This window comes from Centruroides vittatus, unplaced genomic scaffold (genome assembly GCF_030686945.1).
Source record: "Centruroides vittatus isolate TY-2023 unplaced genomic scaffold, ASM3068694v2 contig_742, whole genome shotgun sequence".
Lineage (NCBI taxonomy): Eukaryota > Metazoa > Arthropoda > Arachnida > Scorpiones > Buthidae > Centruroides > Centruroides vittatus.
Genome location: NW_027122478.1, coordinates 563,472 through 586,416, shown reverse-complemented (window position 1 = coordinate 586,416; position 22,945 = coordinate 563,472). Strand labels below are relative to the sequence as shown.

Below are 22,945 nucleotides of genomic sequence, written 5' to 3'. Positions count from 1 at the left end.
AACACCTGTTTAAGAAACTCCCTTTCATAGTTAAGATCATCTCGTATTTAACGTTGACTCAGTACAAATACACGTAAAAGAAATGATCAACATTGTATTCTGTCGTATTATCATCTCTTATCCGGAAGATATATGTATCGAGTGCAAAATTATCAAAGACTCTCTCACTACAGGACAGAAAAAGAAGGAAAAAAAATCGGTAGAAGAGGGGGAGCGTTTTTGATAAATTCATAAAAAGTAATTTTGCTTTCGATCGCTGAAGTTAAAGCAAAGATGACTAACTTTACAGCGTAAGCAGCGGTCGGAAATACAATTAATCGTCATGTTTCATTCTTAGGAGGATATGCATCGAGCTATCGATTTCACATTTGTCTCGTTCACCTGTCTTCTCTTAACCTTTCTTTCCGTCTTTGCAAACGATGAAATTTTTTTTTCTTTTCATTTTTCTGTTCGAATAACTGAAATGTGCGAATGAAAACACGATCGATATTACAGACACAGTCTGTTGCTTGTCCGCAAAAGATTTTTTTTCTTGGTGTTTTTCTTAAGACCTATATAACTGTCTGACCCAATCTATCCGGTGTTCGACACACTGACATAGACATGAAGTTCTGTTATTGAATCCACATAGATATAAAGAAAGCCTTTAGTCGGAGAAATAAAAAAAAATAGAATAAATAAGGTAAGTCCTCATACTACACTGACCTGATTTCTGATTTTTCTCAATCTTTCTACGTATTTTTGATGTTTGAGGTCAACGTATAAGAAAGACTTGGAAGTAGTCGTAGTCTTTCTCTCATATGACAAAGAACAGATCGACTGACGACCTAAAATACGAACTAGTTTATTAAATGTTATCAAGTGGAGACTAACTTGTAATTTTATGGAATTCTGTTAAACAATAACTTTATTTTCCCCACTTCCCCCCGTAATAAGCGTAAAAATCCAATACATCTCACTCTTTTGTTCTTTTTTTAAAAGATTTCTGTAATAAGTTTTATATCCAAAATTTAATTAATAAATTCACAATAACTATCTCTGCAAATGATAAATTAAACGGGGAGATATTTTAATTAAATCATCTTCATAAGCTAGAGATGATATAATAAACCGTTACTGATATGGAATTATCATTAGTAACCTTTGACGCGTTGACACAGGTGAATTGTAAGCCCATTACCTTATTGTACTGTAGTCTTTGTTAGAATAATAGCATTACAGAGTAGATAAGGTCTGATGAAAATAATCGAAAATTCGATTATTATTATTATTATTATTATTATTATTAATATACATAAAAAATGAAAGATTCTTCCAAAAAAAGATTTGTGACGAGAAAGAAAATATGTGTAAGAGATTTTAAACATTTTAATCAAATCGACTACTGGTCTTTTGAACTCGACATACGTGACGTGTGACGTCACACTTTGATAGATTACCAGTGTCTCCAATTCTGATTATTGTCGATTACTCATGTTCTTTACCGATTATTGTTACTCGTATTGAATTTTCGTGTCAATTACCTGTGTTGTTTGTTCCTGTCGATTGTTGTCTGCTGTTCTGTTACGTCACACGTGTCGATTACTTGTCTATTACATCTGTCAACTTCTGTGTTTCGTTTCGATCGTTTGTCGTTTATTTGTCAATTTTATTTTTTTACACAATCTGTACCATTCTTTCCGTGTCATTTTCGTCAATTCGTAGTTTATTGGCGTGTCAATTATTCGTAATATATCCGTCGCAGTTTATATAGGCTTATATATATCTCGATTATACATCAGTCCGTCACGTGTGTCGTCACGTCAAATTGTTGGCGATAAAGATTATTATTTCGCTAGAAAATTCGAACAATCCGACACATGGTAATAACGCAATGCTGCTTACTACTAAGCTTGGCATTTATTCGATTTTAAACATTTATAAAGTAAAATTGGATTACTCGCAAATGTAACAAGCTAAGGGGGTCCAACTGTTAGTCGATTGGAGCGTTTGATAGATAACCCAATCATTGTAAGGATAGTGAGTCATGTTAGTATCGAGGGAATAAATTCCATGTCGTCATTTCGGTAAAGGAAAGTCAATGTGCTAACGAAAACACTCTGATGCATGCTAATTGCTGCAAGAGTGGTCGTATTGGGAAATCCACTTTGTAGCTATTGGTTGATGTTATTGTAGCTGCATCTGGAGAGAATTGGACAGAATGATTCTGTCGATTTATATTCAATTTGATCGTTGCTAATCTAATCAAGAACAATGCAACCTCTGGGCGAATTATATTCTTATATGCTTTAACGAATATCGCGTAATTAAAAAGACTTTTTTACCCATTCGTACCATAATAAATCCGCCCGGAGTTAAAGATATTTTTATAAAATTTTTAATAATTTAGTGCTGAGCTTCTTACTTAAGGCGGTAAGAGACTATTCCTTTAATGCGTTAAATCGATACTTTTGCACGAGCAACTGCCAGTTTATTAATTTAGTAATCGTTAAAAAGATGTCGACACTACCGCAGTAACCAATAAAATGATGCTTTCGTTTCCATCCTCAACCTGTTCTTAACGTCCGAAGCTCAGAGGTCACGACTTAGCGCAGATAACCTGGTCGTGATCACAAGGCATTCTATAGTGAGGCCATTGACTCCTAGACACCACCTTTGGTTCCACCTGTATGGTACACGCGCCTAACTCGCGAGGATCACGTGACACGGGTAAAGATGACAACTAGTTCTTTTTACAAGATTTACCATATTTTGATTATTGCCAAACCTTTCACGTACGAAAAAACGCGATTGGTCTTGCTACACGCAATTAATTTTGATTGCTTAATAATTAAATATATACGTGCAATCATCCCACTGTCTGTATGGGAGTGGGGGATTTCAACGAGCAGACACCAATGAAAAGTTATAAAATAAGCTTAGAAGATAGAAATCTTATCTCGAAAACATGAATCAGACACAGTTTTGTTTGAATTTATTGAATTTATTATCTTAAAAAATTAAGTATTTGATTATAAAAACGAGCGAACAGCTTTAATTCTCTGAAGTTTATTATAGGTTTTAATGGATTCTGATAGGTAAAAACACCGAAAGAAAAAGTAGAATTTGTTATACTTATACGAGGATGCCGTTTATTATCTACAGATGAATTGCAAAATGAAAGGCTATTGTGAGAAGCACGAGTAAGAGTTGAACATAATCAGAATCAGATGAATATGAATTTAAAACAATTGATATGTAGAGATAAAGGTAAATAGTAGAATTAATGTAATTCTATAGATGAATATACTAGGTTTATTTGCGAAATTTTATCTCCTTTATGTTGTAATAACGGCTTCGATTTCCTTCGATACGAGTTAAATTTTCTTTAAATAGATTATTTATCGTAGATAGAAGAATGGAAAGTCGTAAAAATCCCGAAACGAATAAGAAACTTTTCGGTGTGTTATTTAGAAATTAAAATTGTTAGATAAAAAATTCTCTGCTTTTGTGAGTAATAACATTAAAAATACGAATAATGTTCACCGTGACCAATGGACAAATATACGTATTAAGAAGACGAGATGTTTATCCTGTTGGAAATGTACTCAAAATTAAATTTAATAATTTAAATATTCAAATATTGAGACTGGAAATTCTCAATAGAAAAATCAAACTGCAGAGAAATAAAAAATAAAATAGAATAAAATAATTTTTTGCACTTTTTAAAGACGAATCTTTGAAATCGTCTCTTAACGACGAGCATTGCAGTCTTAAGTAGATTATTTGCATCATCTCGCAACTATCTTATTAGAATCCCCTCTAATAAGATGTTTTAATATTAAATTATAAAATTTAGGTTAATTTTTTTAAAGTATTAAAAAGAATTAAAATTAGAAACAATCGCGAAGATAATTTTATTTTTATAAATTAACCCATTTTCTTTTAAAATGCTCTCTTTGCTAATGCTTAAAAATTTACTGGATCGTTACAAATAGATTTTTGTCTTAATAATAATAATAAAAGGAGGGGAAAAAATAGAAAAGGAAGAATAAAAATTACGTCAAATTTCTCGAAATTTAATAAACACTTCATTTTGAATCCAATTTTCGAATTTTTAAATCAGAATTGTTTTTTTTTGTTTCTAGAACGTTGAATTTTTTTAAGAGCAATTAATTTGCTTTTTTTTTTGTTGTGTCAGTGAATTCAGTTAGTTGCAGCCTTAATTGCAACCACCTGGAATAATTCCGCCCACGAAATATACTAGTGAAAGAACCTCTCTAAAAATTTGAAGATTTTTATCTCGTGTTTACTCTAAAAGCGATCTTAAGATAATTATGAAAAGTCAAACTCATTTTTAAAGGACATCATTATCATAAAACTGAATCTTGATGTAATAACCTTTTTAGATGAACATCGCTTTTGAAGAAAAAAAAAAAAATATATATATATATATATATATATTTTTTACTATTATATATATATATATATATATATATATATATATAATAGTAATAAAGAACTGAACCTGATTAATTTCTCTTACGAAAATAGATATTTACAAGCGCATTTGTCCAGCATCACTACGTATTTATATGTAGTTCTTTATAGTATTTTTTAAACGGGGGAAGATTTGAGGTTGTTTAGTTAAATAATGATTAAAAATATCGAAAATTGAGGTTGTTTACGGTTAAAAACTGCAAAAATTTGATGTTGTTTACTTAAATTATGGTTAAAAACTGCAAAAATTTGAGGTTGTTTAGTTAAATAATGGTTTAAAACACCAAATCAGTTAATTATTTGATAGTATAAATAAATACGAATATAAATTTGAATAAGTTTTAAGTGAATACCAATACCAAAATCTAAAATGCTTTAACTTCTATAGATAAAACAATTAAATTTATGTTGATCATTCTACATACTAATACGAAAATTTAATTATTAAAAACGTTGTATTGAATCTAAAATATAAATATAAAAAAATAAATTTTGCATAGAGGATACAAGTTCTCTTAAGAAGGATAGATATAATTTTCGCTTCCACAGATAAACCTTTGGAATTAATGCTGTTTAATCTTTAACTCGAGTGGATAAACACCTAACTGTATTGAAAGTCTTATTTATAGTAAATATAAATACAGTTGAACTGCCAATAAAGACCACCTCCATCAACGGAGACCTCTAAGTAACGGCCATTTTTTTAAATGTTTCTGTCAGTGACCGTCGTTCGGAGGTTTGACTTTACTATAAAAATGACGAATTTACACAATTTTAAATACATAAATAGAAGTGTTTTTATTGAAAAAAATTATAATAATTATTTACAGACGAATATAATTAAATAAAATTAAAATAATTTTATTATTTTATAAATTAATATTAAGAATAAAATAATTAAAACAAAAACTCGAAGTGAATTGTGGAGGTGTCCAAAAATACCTGAACTCTCCAGCAATTTGAGACTTTCTCATTTTCAATACATGAATATTTATGTTAATATATACAAATACTTCAAATATATATAGGCCTATATATATATATATATATATACACATACATATATGTGCTTCATATGTATATTATATACTTGTATCCATAAATAATGGAAGTAGGAAAGCATGCTTCTATATGGCTTAAACTGTGAATGAAAAGGTTTATAAATTTAAAAAAATTGCATCTTAGTTTGAAAAATAAGTGTGCTGTATCTTTTCTATCGTTGAAAAGTTAATTTATGTTGAGAAAAAAGTGAGAGAAAAGATGAAAATGCACAGTTTCTCATGTTTCAGATTAATATGCGTGGTTAGCAATATTTATATTCATCAAGGAATGGATTACGGAGAATATTTGAATCTCTTTCTGTAGTTTGAATATTAAAAATCATGATATATGACATTTTCGGATGAAATCTAAACAAGAAACGAGAAGATTAAAAGAAAAAGAAGGGTAGAAAAGTCGAAGCTTTCGCTAATTCCAGATAAATTTGTATAGAAAAGAGTGATGAGATTCGTCGTTCCTAGATGATTCCCTCTATCAGAATTGGTTCATCTCTCGATGATTATGGACACGGTATAAGTAGCTTCTCCAGTTGATTATTGACATTAAAGATGCGATTGATTCAACGATGCTAAATGAATTTTGGAAAGAGGAATAATAATAAACCGCTTACATATTTATCGGAATTCATCGGAAAATAATCTCTCACCAACAGCTAATTCATCTTATAAAAACATTAGTACATTCCCTCATAACATTTGTATTTATTTTTTTTATCCTTTGTAGTTAGTGTGTGAGCTGCCCGGCATCCGAGCAGAACACAATGTCAAGCTTATTTTCCCTCAGAGAAAAGAAATCATTTTTCTGTTTTCACAGTGTTTGTAGTACTTATTAAGTCCACATCGGATTGTTTACTTTAACAATATATTTTTAAATAATATGTAGCATCCGCTTTGCTATCGTTTAACGGCAAGCAAATCTCCATTGCAATTATTAACATTTTAAAAAGCGTAACGTTATGATAAACCTAACACACTACGTTAGAAGGAGACGTGAAAAAAAGAAAAGAAATTATTACCTTAATAGCAGTTAAACCAGCAGGAATTAATAGTTAAGTACGTTATTCCGCGGTTTTTAATGCGTTTATCTACTAACTTTTGGCACGATTACAAGTATAATAAAGCGAAAATTATAGTTCTCGACACGATATATGCGGGATATTGTATAAATTACATATTTGTTCATATTTATCTGATGCATTAATAGATATCGGAAGAGAGGGAGAGAACAGGGAAAAAATGGCATTTGGGGAAAAAGCGCGTTGTAAAAATTACCCCAAAACATGCCAAACAGCATTCATTCGGGATAATTTCCTGTATAATCATAAACAGGTGCACAGTTGACGGATGGAACTCTCTTCCACTAAATGATTTGTCATTTAGATGGATTAATTGCTTTTTTCATCCCTATTTGTCTTCTAATGACATGTAATAAGTCAACTCATCACGATAATAGGAACGATCAAAGTCTTTAACGTGCACAACTCTACATTATATTTAATTAAAATAATAAAAAATATATATTAAAATTTGAAAGTCGACTTCACATTAATGTTATATCGATCGTCGTTATTATTATTATGTTATGTATTTTTTCCCTTTCTTCTTCCCATTTAGCTAACAAAAATAGAAATATCGAATAGTTAATAAATGCAGATGTTCTTGCAACCTACCAGCCATTGGCAATTATTAAACAATTATTTCTATTGGTTGTTTTCAAATTTTGATAGAATATACAGCGAAAAGTCGGTGGCGAATGATTTTATATTCTTTTTATTTATTTTTTTACTAAAGTTTAGGATTTATTATGCAAATTAAAATGTCCGACCTTGATGCTTAATTTGAGTCAGCCATTGTTTTTGACAGACAAGTTATGAATATTAAGCCCTTGCCCCATTTGCGAAAACGTGGTCGTTATTTTTAAATATATATATTAAAAATATTCTCATAATTTCTGAAATCTTTAAAAATATTACACTTTTTTTCTTTTTTAAATCGTGACTGGCTGGTAACAGTTTTATTTATGTATAAGCCTACGAAAGGGAGTAATTACACACTCAATACGCCGTATGTATATTTGATTTCGCTTTGTTAATTTACAGTTTTGAGACTGGAAAACTGTTAAAATCGTTGATTAAAATGATGGCGAAACATTAGAAATTATTTAAAATTCTTTAAAATTAAATTGTTTTCGATTACGAAGCGTTTAAAAATGTAAATTGAAGTATAACCCTGGTTAAACGACTCTTCTTAATAACGCTGCTTTCGTCGTTATAATGAAAATTGGAAATTTACAAAATACTTTAATTAAATTTATCAATGATAATCAGAAAGCTAATTATCAGCAATTAGTATCGCTTACAACAGAAATTTTTATTTTACTTTTAACCTAACAGGTTATTGTTACGGCGTAAACTTACTTCTTAATTTACTTATTAAACAAGTTTTGACGATAATAGTTCCTCTTGTTTTCTGATATTAGCGCGAAACTCTATTAAATTACACCATCTTTCTTCCTTTTTTTTAAGAAAAAAGATAATTATTTAATCAATATATTACGAGGAAAAATTGATATTTCTATCTTATTATGGAGATCAATCTCGGTTTTATTGCTTCTTTATCGTCGTGTTGTTCTTTATTTTCTGAATGGTGTTTGAAAAATGCTATATGTGTGTTAGGGAATTAATTAATTTTAACAATTGACTTTAGTCTTTGGGGGGGGACATCTTGTATAGTGTGATTTTTCGATGGTAAAAGTTTGCTTTGATGCAATTCAAAATGCGCATTTCTAGCCGAAAATCTTTTTATGATAAAGCAAAGTATTTTCCCGGAAGGAAGACTGATGGTATCTTTTATTCATTGTCAATCCTTTGGCGACTATGGTGTTCTGACTGCATATCGTCGACGGTATGCGTCACGAGGCGAAGTGCAGCTGACGTCCCTGTCACGTGTCCCACGGTCGTGTGATGTATGATTCTGTTGTCGCCTACAAAACGAAGTCTCAACGGCCGTGTGACAGACAAATAATCTGTCAGAGCGGTATGGCAATCAGCAACACAGATTGTCTATTGTTTAGAGACAACATCTAACCCAAGCGGGAGATTGTTCGTAGGTGCGAAGTGTGGAAAGCCAAAAAGCTTTAACAAAACCTTTTACAAAATAGCATACTTGCATTTTCTTTTTTTAAAAAATTTAAAGCTTAAACTCGAACTGGATAGATAAGAAAAACAATCAATTATTTAACGTGTTTATTTTACTATCTGTTGAACATATTTTATAGAAATCTCACATGCGAGCTAACGTTTACAATTTAAGAGGATTACCTCGGAGAAGAGGGGAAAATCGATGTTAAAAAAAATAATAATAAATTGATATACAGTTATTTTTCCCGTGCAAGACACAAAGGAAGAAAAGTATATCCGGAGTCACAAAGTCTGTAAACAATTTAGGCCGATTACTTAGCCGGAAAAGAAGTTAGATTGGCCTCTGTGCCTCAAGCTATGACTATAGAGGAAGATCTAAGGAAGCCGAAACCTCAATCTATACACAAACTTTGTTAAAAGGTTCTAATTCTGCAGTAAAGTACAAGTTTAAATGGCTGATAAAAGTAAAAAAAATCCTCGTTTTGCCAAATGGCTGAAGAGTATAAACAACAAAATTCCTTTTGTTTTTTCTTCTCTTGTAAAGGAAATTTAATGATATTATGTTTATCCCAAATATATAAATATTTATTTATTTTGTTAAAACGGTAAAATTTTTATATACCGTATTAATTATTTATTCTTATAACAAGAAGTGTTGGCTAAGCAATGAAATTTTTCCTTCTATTAAAGACAGAGGGGGGGAGAACTAGCAAACTTTCACTGGTCAAATGCCATTGAAAAGCATATTTACGTGCTCTCCAAGATTCAGATCTAGTGCTCAAGATTAGATCAGTTGAAATATATATATATATATATATATAAAAGATCGGCAAAAATCCTGAGGGTTTCCTTTATATAACGTGACGCGGAGCCATTTTGAAAGTCGATCCAGAATAAAACAATCGGAGATCCATATAACGTTTATCATCCATCTAAAGAACTATTAGAAGAGAGGAGTGGGAAAATGTACACAGTTTATCGACTAGTTTCTCCCGGTGTCGCAGATCACCGAGTTGACAGATGGATCACATATGTCTACACACGCCTTTGTCTCGATGACCAGTTTATAAATCGATCTCTCTCTTCAATACACCTGAGATACTCGAATGCACCTGCTTAATTTTTTTTTTACCCTTTCTTTATTTCTTAGTCTAGGTGAGAAAATGGAGAAGAGGAAACCGAATTAACGATTATAGAACGGAAAAGTTTATTTATTTTTGATAATGTTACGTTTTATATCCGTTAACTGACTGAATATACCGCGAGCGTGTGTCTGTGTGTATATATATATATATATATATATATATATATGTACCAACTCTTATTACTTTCACTTCGGATATGGTCTCTTCGTACGCTGTGCACGCACGTCATCAAAAATCAATAGGTCTGTCTCTATCTTCCTTAGCGAGTACCTTATACAGACGACTGTGCTGCTCCGGCGGATGTTCCGGCTATAACTGAAGAGAAAAAAAAAACGAGAGTAAAAAAAACTGGTAGAAGGAAGAGAGAGAGAAAAAAAAGAGAGAATCACGAACGGGATGTACAATCTCCTAACCTACGAAATGTATCTAAAATACAGAAATTACTAACTTTTGCCGGTGTCATTGACATCTTAATCAGAGAGGAGGATGATAGCATCTGTAGATTGACTCTATTGTTGCATCAGCACCACGTGATGCGGTGTTACGGAAGTTGTTGCCATGGGAACGTCACTCCTGTGCCCAACTTTCCCTGACAGTCACCCTGTCCTCTTAGATGGGTTACCAAGGTAACAGTAAAGATTGTTGCGAAGACTGTTTATTCTCGGATGTTTCGACTCTTGTTTTTCTTTTTTTGGCTATTGTTGTTTCGCGTGTTGATTTCCGTTTCCCTTTCCGGGAAATGGCGGGAATGGTCTTGATATATCTACTCGGAGATAAATGTCTTTGATGTTTTGCTTTCACCTAATTGGATTTCCCGAATAGAAATTTTATTAGTAATTTGTAAATGGATGAGCTCGACCATTCTTTCCTCTTCAGTTCTATCTCTAAACGTGGAAAAAAGTTATAAAAGTTTTTAGCATAGAAATCCGGGTTTGAATTAAAGATTTTAGTACATTTTTAGCACAAATATTCAAATTTTGACTGTTTATATAAATAAATATTCCAGGATATCTCTAGAAAAGGGTCAAACGTATCTACAAGAAAGTACTTTGAATAATATACAAAAATATAATATAAATAATCTACTAGAAAAATAAATTATATTTAATAATCGTTTAAAAAATCTTGAAAAAGAGAGTACTTTCATAGATAAAACACGTGAGAAGATATACGATGGAAAATCCGATGCCGTAGATAATCCACGAAAAAACGTATTACTCTATAAGAATTTACAAAAAACTAAAAGAATAATGAAAAATAATCCATAGAGAAAACGACATTACAGAAAATATAGTAAAATTTATACCGAGAATTATTTTATGCCGTATAAAAAGCGAGAAGAAACAACGTGTAACTCAATTTCGACTGGATATTTTGCTCGACGTTGCTAGAGTAGAGAATGACATTATATGAATACCAGAGCGATAAATTTATTGCTATAATAGATTAAGAGAAAATTTAATAACGTATGCGAGTAAATAAACGTTTTAAAAGAAACCAATTTAAGTAAAAAGGACAGAAAAATGTCACTCGATTGTCGCAATCGGTCGGAAAACGGTAAAAGATAAATCCACTTCATAATGGAAGACGAGATGTTAGGAAAGTGTCGCCCCGTCTTTCTCAGCCCGTCACCTGATATCCAATGAGGTGATATGCTGGGTGGTGTGCCTACTCGATCAATAATGAATGAAACAGTTTGGCGTAGGTCACATCGACCGTATACCGACGGGGAATGTGACGCAAACAAAATGTCACCCTAGTCGTCACGTCTTTGCGTAAACTTATTCAATTCGATAATCCTCCTTCCCAATAGCAAATTTCCAATTGGTGTTCTGGATACTTAATACAAGAAGGAATAGAAAAAAGTCGTTTTAGATCGCAACACGGCACTGGATTATTAGAAACTGACATAATCTACGTCACGATCGGATGCCAAACGTGGCGAATAATAGCGAATCTTTTAAGTGGTAGAGATTGATAAAATAGCAAACGTGGCACCGTTTTAAAGCATTAAACGGACAAAAATTCCCGGTAACACGATTAAAGACACAAACATAATAGATTTTTTTTTTTTTTTAAACGGATTGACACCGGCACGCAGATGTCAGAGCGCAGTCTTATGCGAAAAACATCAAGTATTCATTATCATTTGCAGAACTATTATAGGACCGTACACGCAGACTCGGCATCGATCCCAGACGCCAAGTTCTCTCTTAATAATGACGTAATTAAATTAGTTTTTCGTTTGTATGTCGGAGTTGGAGAATGGCGAAGCATATATCCTTCATGGCATATCTGGAGTCAACCGCATTAATTGGGAGTAACTCCGATGTTGCTGCTTGAACAGTAACAAGGCCTCATGCAGAGAAACAGTCATCTCATTAACGAAAGAAAACTGACAGAACATATTCTCCGCTGATTAAATATTTGATTTGTGACTGTAAGACACTCTCCATATTTGCCTTATTGTTTTCTGATGTTTTGCTCCAAGTTTTTTTTTTTTATCTTCTGAAATATTTTTTTTCCTCCTTCAAAATGAATGATCTACTAAAATTCATGATTAAGAGATTTATTTTTAAAAAATATAAGAGAAAAACTAGACAAATTGTTTTAAAAAAACGTGATGACTTGACGGTTTATACGTTAATTTTCTCATTTGTAACGTGGAGATTTTGCGACGAAACAAAAAAAAAAAAAAAAAAAAAAAAAAAAGAATGATATTTTGAAATTATGTTTGTCTTCAAGCGTTAAAAATAATGGGAGAAGATTGGAAACAGTTTTATGTAACTCGACTCTTCCAATTCAAGATATCGTGTTGCTTATAAAATCTACATAAAAAAATAATTACAAAAAAAAACTGATAATAAATATCAAGGAATTTAATTTCTTTTAGAGGTAGAATTTATAATCCTAGCAGAAGCGTCACTATAAATAAGATAATTTGCGTAAAAGTCGAAGAACCTGTGACAAGAGGAACTCTTGTATGTTTTGCATCAAGAAGCCTTCTCATTGCAAGCAGGTGGCACCTGGCCTTCCGAAAAGCAGAAACGATTCTTCAGCAACATTTCAAAAAATCGTAGAGGTTAGACGGTCTTCTATCCCATTAAAAACTTTCCATTTTTCAAGCGGAAAAGAGAGTAAAGAAGGAAGGAAAAATAAATAAATAAAAGACCAGTGAGAGAAACAATTTAAAAAAATAAAATAAATAACAACATCAATAAAAACGAAGTTAAATCCATAAAAATCACACAAAAATATTTCGGGCTAACAGCCGGTAAGAAAATAACATCACCGGTTACCACACTTACCGGTTAACGGATCACATTAACGAGCCACGTCCGGTAAAGCGGGCAGGATTTGTAAAGAGGAATGTTTTACGACTGTAGTGCACATGTACACGTCCGCTATCTACAAGTTGGACGGGTAGACTGGAAGGCGTGCTGGGGACGTACTTACAACGGCACCAAGCAACCCATTCTATTAATACCGAGTGACATTGCCTATCTCATTGCTCCATCTTCCACAATACTAATCTGTCTTTAAGTTTGTACTGCCAAGTGGCTGTGACGCATCGAGACTCCCGACTTGCTCCTTTATTCTTCATCTGTCACATATTCGAGTCTTTTTTTCCCTTTTCCTTTATTTTTTTTTTACGCGAGGACACGTTTTAAACCCGCTGACGCTCAGCGGTTAGTAACAGCGATATAAGTTACTTTCGTAAATTTCCTGATTGAAAGGGAACAACTAAGTTTGGAATGTCATCCATTTGTTGATAACAAAGCTTGTAAATCTTCCTTCTTGGCTACATCCGTTCTATTCCTAGCATTCCTAGCGGTAGGGGTTGTTTTACTTGCTTCTGACGTCATCGACCGTCTATATTTGTCTGAATGCTTCAGTGGATTATTTGTCGCACTCGATTAAGTTTTATTTGTTTATTTTGCACGGTTTAAATTCGGTAAAAATTATATTTAATCGCGTCCCGTTCGTAGAATCTCCAGCAACGTCGCTGTTATTGAAGTTCTAAGCCGAGAAGCGCGTCGCTTCGCGTCGTTTCGCGTCGCTAAGAAACGATATTCGATCCAGGTTGATAATCCGCCACGGAATTTTCTCTCGAATCGCTCGCGTTAAAAGAAAAACGAGAAGTTAATCATATTACTAATCCGGATGCGATTTAAGTACCGGCAGAAACGGATGCAGGCGAAGTGACGCTACGTATCGCGAAGCGACGTCGCGACGACACGAGAACGACGTACAGACTCTAAACACTCGTTCCACTTACTCATTTATTTATTTAAAACTATTTTAAATGATAAAATTTCCAATTAAAAAAAATTTTTTTCTAGTAAAAGAAATATAAATAAACTCCAACTTTACGAAGTCGGTTTATTTTTGTTTCTACGAAGCGACGCGTCGTCATCCATGTTATTAAAAGTCTCAAATTGTGCTACCGCTTGTTTATAAAGTAGAAGGTGCATAATTTGAATATTCCCATTGGTAAAGTTGATGGAAATGGGTAGGAGCATACGTCAGTTTGACGTTTTTGCCCGGAAGATGGCTGCGCTGTCAGAAAGCGTTGAAATGGAAGCTGTCAAAGGAAAGAGACCTGACAAACAACCGAGTCACCTGCGCTCGGTGACATGCTGGTAATTTGTCGACATGTCGTTAAATGTCTTTGCTCTTTTGCTCCACTGTTTATCCTTTTTTTCCTATTCACACACAAGAGCCACGCGAATAAATTCCGGGCAGGCGAAAAATATTTACTAAACTCTATTTTTACACCCAACTGCAGCGGTCCGTTTCCGCCATTATATAAGTAGATTATTTTAAATATTCAATATCTCACCACGCGTTTGTACAAGTAAGTAGTCTCTTGAAATCTCTCTTATTTTATTTTTCCTATTTCTGGATACTGTTTATTGAGAAAGGGAGTTAAGCGAGAGCCCCTTAGCGCTGGAGGGACTCGAACCATACTAGCACCTTTATATCTGGGATACAAAAATAGCATTCCGGGGACTAATCTTGGCAACATATTCGTGTCTGGTCAGCCGTACAAATGCTTGCCAAAATCGCGAAAACCTTGTTTTGTAAAAACAATTTAAACAAGCCAAATTTTTATCTAAAAATATTATTTTCTTTCCACATTGATTATTCGATATTCCTTCGTTTTTCTCCATGTAGAGATTCGAACTAGATAAGGAAAATTAAAATAAAAAAAGACCTGGTTTTTTTATATCCATTTTTTTTTTTAAATTAAAATACCAAATTTTTGTTGCGAGTTGCAGGCAAAGCGACGTTTTAAATTGTCGATAAAACGAGAGATACGGCGCTATATCTGTTTAAGATGTGTGTTTATCTGGAAAGAATGTGTTTAAAACGTTTTAAAATAATATATTTTGATGGTTTAGAAGTTCTTTTTTAGGCCCATATCAAAGGAAATAATTGAAGTTTACTCACTAAAACGCGTCGTCTTGTTGATGGCGAAACGACGATTCTTCAGCGCATCTGGTATTTCTAATTAAGGAGGAAAAATAGAAATATATTATTATTATTATTGTTATTATTACACAACAAAAATACCAAACAAACACTTTTTTTTTTCTTTCCACACTGTAAACTCGTTCTGACCTCACACCTTGTGGAAATCCGCATTTGAAAGGTGAAGCAGGTCACTGACCGTCAGTACATCTGCGGAAGCACGATCTACTCTAAAAAAAGATGAAAAAAAAAAAGTTACTAGATTTAGACGATTTAGAACTAAAACATCTACTCGATAACAAAGTTAAAAAATGGCAAAACTGAACTCGTTTTCTCGATTTTTCTTTTTATTTTTCGCCCGATATATATATATAGTTATTTTAGCTTGTTTCTGTTTTAAAGTGGCAAAAATGTAGTAATAAAAGTGACGATGGTTTGTCTTTCCCCCCCTTTTTTACGAATACTTTTTATAAGTTATAGAGGCGTTGATAGATCTTTAGAAGCTGAAGAGTTTGACTTGGAAACTTGGCTGACGTCTATAATTAGAAGACTTTCGCATACCTTTTTGTCAACTCTCCTGTTGGCCAGACGTAAGCTGTTGCCAAATTTACCTTCTCAGTTCGGTTAACCTGCTAAATTGCTTTACACTCAAAAAAGTCACTGCTTGTATATACGTATAAATAATTATATATATATATATATAATTTCTGAAATTAATGTCAGGCTCGTTTCTGTTTATTTATTATTTCTAAATTTCCTACTCTAAGGAGCCATATCCGAATTTTAGGAGCTCGAGTCGAAAAGATTAATATATATAAATCTGGTTTATGTATACGTCGTAATTTATCTAGAATAGCTCTTCTTGAACGTGGTATGCCCTATATAATACAGATAAACATAATTTTTTGAAATAAATTTACACGTGTTAATCGTTGAGATTGCGCTAAATTTAATCACCTTTATTCTCGCATATTATCTATAAAAAAAAAAAAAATTATCAAGTAAACAGATTATGGAGACGATAAATGATGATAATTGTTTTCTTCAACAATGAATTTTAAAGCAAGCCTATGTGGCTGATATCGATTAAATTTGGCATATTCCATAAATATGAGACATGCTTTATCACGATTTACAGAGTTTTCAACAATGTTTAAACTACGTTATTAAAGTACTGTTAGAGGATTTTCGCTAAAGATTTATATACTTTAGTAACGAATGAGACTTAGGAAACTGTTATGCATTATATGAGATATTAAAATGGAGAATAAGCACAAATATTTAACTTACGATTTGTCCATTAGCACCACACAAGGATACTTTGGCATTTTTTAAAAGTGTTTTTAATAGATTTCTACTACTTTACCGCATATTTTTATAGGATATACGCTAAAGCACGGTTGATAACTCGCCAAACAATATCCTTTTACATTAAATATGTGAAACATATACGACTCGTCATCTGCATATTTTGTCACTTAGATAAGTAACACACTGTAGAATCATTAACTAGAATTTTTTTTTCAAGAATTATGTTTATAAATAGGCGTGTAATATGCTAAATTTAACCCAAACAAACTAAGACTTTCTTACAGAATATTAAGAGCAGTTTCTATAAAAATAAAAAATAATAAAAAAAACTATTCAGAAAATAAATAAACAAATATTTTTCTTTCATTTTTAAAAACTTATCTTCACTAGAAAATTTTAAATGACAAAAAGAAAGGGAGTAATTCTTCTCAAATAAGTTTACACTAAATCTAAATGTGAAAAAAGTCACTTAACAGAGGCTTTCTTTCAATTTAAACTACGAGAGGGGGGAATTCAGTAGAAGATTTAATGAAAATAAAAAAAACGTAAAATAATTTTTAAAAAAACAAACCGGAAGAATAGGCTTCTTTTAATAGTTTGTTGTTCATTGTCTGAAGATTTAATTTTGTCGCCATTTCTCAAAGAAAAAGAATATTAAAAAAGCAATCGACTCCGAGTTTAATCAACACCTGTAGGATTTTTCCTTCTCATAATTTCAAAACAGCTAAAATCTCTTTAATTAGCGTAGCGATGGGGTCCAAATCATAAAGTAATTAAATCGTGTCCGGCTTCCTCATCTCATCAATACAGAGCAAAGACTCTTCTTCCCCATTGCTAATTACTTTCGATCACTTCCGGGTCACCAGCAGCCATCTTGATTTGACGTCGTCGCCATTGTAGTTTCACTTTATTCGTTTCAAAAATAGAATCCGTTTTTTTATTTTTTATTTTTAGTTTATATTTTTGTCTAAAAACAAATTATTTCTCGCCGTAAAAAAAAAGACAACCCAAACATCACTTTAGCTATACAAATATCGATAAAGTGTTTATCTCCCTTTATATCAGCGTAAACGAGTTATAAGTAGGCTATTTATACCGCGTAGCTGTGAATACTTTTTATTCTCATCGATTCTCTTCAAATATATAGGCTATGTGTGATTTTTTTTTACTGGTTTGTCTCCCGTGAATAAAGTTTTTTACACGATTATTATAGATTTTCGTGTTGTTTGAAACAAATAAACCTAGTATTTTTGCAGATTTCGTACACTTAAACAAGGCGCAGTTATACGAGGCCATTAATAATTTTATAAAGTGAGACAAATGCGTGACGGCTTAAAATAAATTCGTGACGTAGCCAGGACGTTGTCGCTAGTCTGGTGTTACTCCGACGTGTTAATAAACGACCGAAGGGAGAGAAGCAAAAGCAAACACTTAAAACAGTCTGATCGACTTTTTTATTTTATTTTATTTTATTCCTGTACCGCTGGCTCTAAGCCAAGATAAGTATCAATCAAGGTTCCTTTTTTTTCAGTTTACAAATGTTATATGTGAATGGTTTTGTCTTAATGATTTTAAAAACTAGAAACAATCCTCCCGAATGTTACTTATCATATTTTAACATATTTTTGATCCCGTTTAAAGTATATAAAAGAGGAATTAATTACTTATTCGAAACTCCGTTATTCGAAGGAATGAAATTCGTACGCGCTATCGTACTTGGATTCCTTTATTTTTTATTAAAAAAAGAAAAAAAAATGAGAACCAGCGGTCGATCAGAATTATCTAGTTTCTTGTTTGGTCGTTTACAAGCCCATTACCTGGCCACCAACAAGAGACTAGAAAGATTCCTTGTGGGAGATAAGGTGTATATAAAAGAGTTGATTTAATTATGTATCCCCGCGACAGTCGACATTATCCCCACTTAATCAACCATTGTAGTAATGCGGTCTGCAACATTCTTTAATTCCCAACTCCTTTCTTATCGCTAAGTTCTGTATTAATCGCTTCCATCTTATAAGTCTTCAATACAATCTCCATTAGATAAGTTGAGCGAATGTCGTAAATAATGTCGCATTTTTCTTTCTCTTCTCCTAGATAAATTCTTACATTACATCTTGATATTAATGCTTTAACATTTTAAAAGTATAATTTCTCTTTAAACACGTCCACGCTTCTTAATATTAGATTATCGGTTCGATATAAAGTTTCCTTGTCAGTACATCTATAACATTTGAAACGGTATTCATTTGACACTAGATCTGTTTGACATCAAATAAGCAACACTCACGTACTACAAATATTCATAACATTCAACTGATAACGTGTTCAGTTCGACTACACAAGCAAAATTCCACACTATATACACATCACTCACTCGACATTTCCTTTACTCGATATCACATATGTAACATTCTCATAATACTATAATCACTTAAATCTTACGGGCCACTGAAAATCGCCCGTAACATTTAAGGATTTTAACACAATTTTAACGTTATAAACCCTCATATAAATAAAAATTTTTCTTTTTCTTCACTTTTTCTTTTTCTTCACTTAATACTTCTTCTTACTTTCACTTTTTCTTCAATAAATAAAATATTTACTCGGCATTATCTACGTAACATTCATTAGTCACTACGCTAACCGGCATTCAATTTTACGTAGCATTTACTAAAATATATATAATCTACTTGACACTATTACGTAACAATCACTGGCGTAACATTCACTTACGTCATAGATATATGTTACTAGTTACTCGATGCAGTAACTCGACATTATAAACGTTACGTTTACTTGTCACCGCAGTGGCTACACTATATAAGCGCATCTATCTCGACATTATATTATATTAAACTGAGTGTTATTTACGGCTTTACTCGACACATTTTTCCGATATGACTGACGCAATTCATATTTACACCACTTAATATAATATTCTAGAATATTTCGAAGAGCATTTTATTAACCAGAGTTTACGACTTTAAATAATAATAATAGAAAATTTCCAATGAATAATTCAAAATATTCACTTTAACGCGTAAACAAAATTGGAAACGTATCGCCCTCCATCTTAAATATAAAATTAATTCTGGAATAAATTCGTAGATAGATAATCACGAATAGGTTTACGAATCAAATTACTTCATCCTATTATCTAGAAAAAGAAGAATTAAAATAAAAAATAAACAAAGTATAGATTTATTATCAAGAATTCATTCTGGAACGAATTCAAACAAAACACTCCCCTGGAAAATCCGTTTTTCCGATGATAACAAATTACCGCTTTGACTGAATTATGGTCGTCCATTACTTTAATGATATTGTTCAATATTTTCGTCGCTATTCTTCCATAAATAATCTTTCTGTAACGGGACGAGTAATGAATATAAAATAATTATCCTCTTTAATCTAGTCCCATTGCTGCTTTTATATTGAATTTTTATTTAAACCTTAAACGTATCGTTGTACTTTAATGCTATTCGGAAAATTTTCGTATTGGGAACGTACGGGGATGAGGCGTAATTTTTTTTAATGTTTCCGTTAATTATCTTGATGGATATTTACACTGGCTTAAAGAAAAAGCTACACTTAGGAGGTTTGTTTTGTTGCCCTGTTGATATATGAAGCCATTGTAATGGAAATTTAGGTGTTAGGTCCGAGATAATAAGCTAATTTTTTCTTATTAGTTTCTTTCTCGGGAGAGAAACACGTACTCGAGAGAGGCCATATAAAAATTTGGGGTTCTACCGCTGCAAAAAACGAAAAAAAAAGTAATAAGTAGAGAGTGTTTTAAGTACACGGGAATATATTTATTGGCATATTACAAAAAATGAATTTTCTTATCAGCCGAGCATTTCTAGGAAACTGTATAAGGTTAGCACGATTTTTATATTCCTAGAAAAATAAATTTTGATAATCGGGTGTCACGTGTCTGGATGTGGTACAGCTTTACTCTTTTTTTTATTTTTTTATCTCCTTGTTTCTTTATTTTAAACATGCGTGCGGATAAAGGATCGAATTTGTTGTGAAATTCGGCTTGTGTGGAATGTTTTCTCGCATCGGTTGATGACTTTACTACTAAATCATTTTCACTCCACCTTTTTTTCTCCCCCCTTCTTCTTTTAAAAGGGATGACGTTCGACTTCTCGTCTTTCGGTCTCCGCCGTCAATGTTGTCGTGGTCCCAATGTGCTTGTGTCACAAATCTATGTCGTGCTATTTACAACTTGATCTTCTGTCACTTCTACTACACGGTTTGTCAAAATAGACGTCTGGCATGAAGAAATTTTCTTCTTTAAAACTACTGTCTCCATTATTCTTCTAAGTGGTTAGTTATAAACCGCTTTTCGGAATTTTTAATATTTCTTAACTTAAAAAAAACAAACAAAAAAAATTTGATATTTATAATACGTTGTTACGTTACCTTAAGTTTCTTTTTATCTTGTAATTTAATATTTGCTAGTTGTCACTTGTGTTAGGCAATTTATCATCCTGTAATGAATGAGCAGGATGTTTTTCCCCCATTCTTTTTATTCCAACCCGTAATATTTTTATAAAATTTAATAATTTAATCTACTTTTCTTCCTATTATCGAGCTTCCACATATCCATTACCATAACCGTATCTTTTTAAATAACGTGACACATTAAAAAAAAAAAAAAAACACTAAAACTTAAATTTTACACGCTTAAAAATCCACATCAGAAATTAAGTAGCGTAAATGACGAATTAATTATTTTACAGATTTCATTTATAATTAAACTCGTAACGTAGTAACAAACGAAGTTATCTTCGAACAATTTGTGAATGTTAATTGATGGAGGATGCTATGGAATGATATAATTATCGGCGGTGTAAACATATAAAAATTCGAGAAACTAAATCATTTCGACGGATAATACTTATGCAAACGAAACTAGGATCGTTTAAGTATTCGAAAAATATAAATTTGAAAATGGTTTCCGCGCTAGTCCATTACTTATAAAAGTAATGTGTTTAGTTGAGCGGTCATGCTCTACTTCTCTTTTAGATGATTACGGTTTTGCAGATATTCTAACCACTATTATTATAGATTGCTGGTGAGCATTACCGTTATTTATTTTCAGATATAAGTGTAATCAAGATAGCGAACGAAATGAGCAAACATCACTTCCTAATATTAACTTAAAATATCAATTTAACTTACCTTGTTTTTCTTTCAATTACTAAAACTTCCCCGACAGATGGCGACACTATATATTCTCCTCTATCCACCAAGTCGAATTTATTATTTTAATTTTATTATTATTATTATTATTATTATTTAAATAATTATGATGTATTTTAAACTCGTGATTACATTTTAAAATTTTTATTTTAGAAATCATGATTTATAGAAGGAATAAGAACTAATGGAAAAAATGACAGGCATGGCAACTGCTATGGAAAGACACGTCCAGCAGACAAACGAAAGATTGCAATGTATTAAAGAGGTAAGTGAAAGGGGAGTGGCATAATGGGGACGTGTGGCTTGTTATTAGGGGTGTGAGGAGGAGTCTTACGTGTCGTTCTTTCGGTGACACTAGTGACAAATCTATAGAAATTAAACATAAACTATCGCTTACTTTATGTCAGAATTTTTTAGAAAAGGAAAAAAAACTAACTTATTTTTTAAACAAACGCCATCTTGTGCTAGAAAATCCAAACATACTTTAAAAAAAAAAAAATTGTGACATTTTATTAAACGGATTAGAAATGAAAAGCCGCATTATTTAAACAGGTGCACACACGCAGTAGGGATATATAATAATTGTGGTGGTTTATAATAACCGGAATGATTTACAATTCATCATTTTAAAGAAAAGAAAAGAAAAAAAAAATACGCAGAAGTTTTTCTGCCTGAAATTATAAAAGGTAAAACTATTTTTTTATTAAGTCATGCATTTTCCATTTAAAATGAAAATATGGAGAAATAATTGCGCTAAATTTCGAATTACAAAACTCATTTATTTCGACATAAATTCTATTTTCGAAATGTTTTAAATCGGAACATTTTCCAAAATCAAAATTAGATAAACAAGACTTTAGACGAATTTTTAATACGTAATTTTTTTATTGTTATTTTACAGTTAAGTATTCATTCTCATTCACTTTAGCAAGAATAAATCCACTTTTATTACCTTCTCTTCCCACATTGATATAGTTGACCTCCGCGCGATAAATTTCCCTATTTTATGGACAAACTAATTTATAACATCATCACATTATTCTCCTATATTATCCTTAATGTATAAGCCCTTTTCAAAATTCATTATCACACGTGACTGACCGTACTACTTAAATTTATTATTTTATCC

The 22,945-nt window shown here is 31.9% G+C and overlaps 1 protein-coding gene and 1 long non-coding RNA gene across 5 annotated transcripts in view; one reads left to right on the top strand and one right to left on the bottom strand.

The window, feature by feature from the left end:
* Positions 1-22,945, top strand: part of LOC136981042 (zinc finger MIZ domain-containing protein 1-like) — a 99,450-nt gene that overhangs the window by 14,695 nt on the left and 61,810 nt on the right. For all 4 annotated transcript variants that reach the window (XM_067277306.1, XM_067277304.1, XM_067277303.1 and 1 more), the window contains exon 2: positions 21,970-22,081. In XM_067277306.1, the coding sequence (XP_067133407.1) occupies positions 22,001-22,081 (81 nt within the window). In that variant the 5' untranslated portion in view covers positions 21,970-22,000. The remainder of the gene's footprint in view (positions 1-21,969; positions 22,082-22,945) is intronic.
* On the bottom strand, positions 12,687-13,611 carry LOC136981063 (uncharacterized). Its single transcript, XR_010881643.1, has 2 exons — positions 13,131-13,611; positions 12,687-12,932 (listed from the first exon to the last, which is right to left on the bottom strand). It is a non-coding gene; the product is annotated as an uncharacterized lncRNA (long non-coding RNA).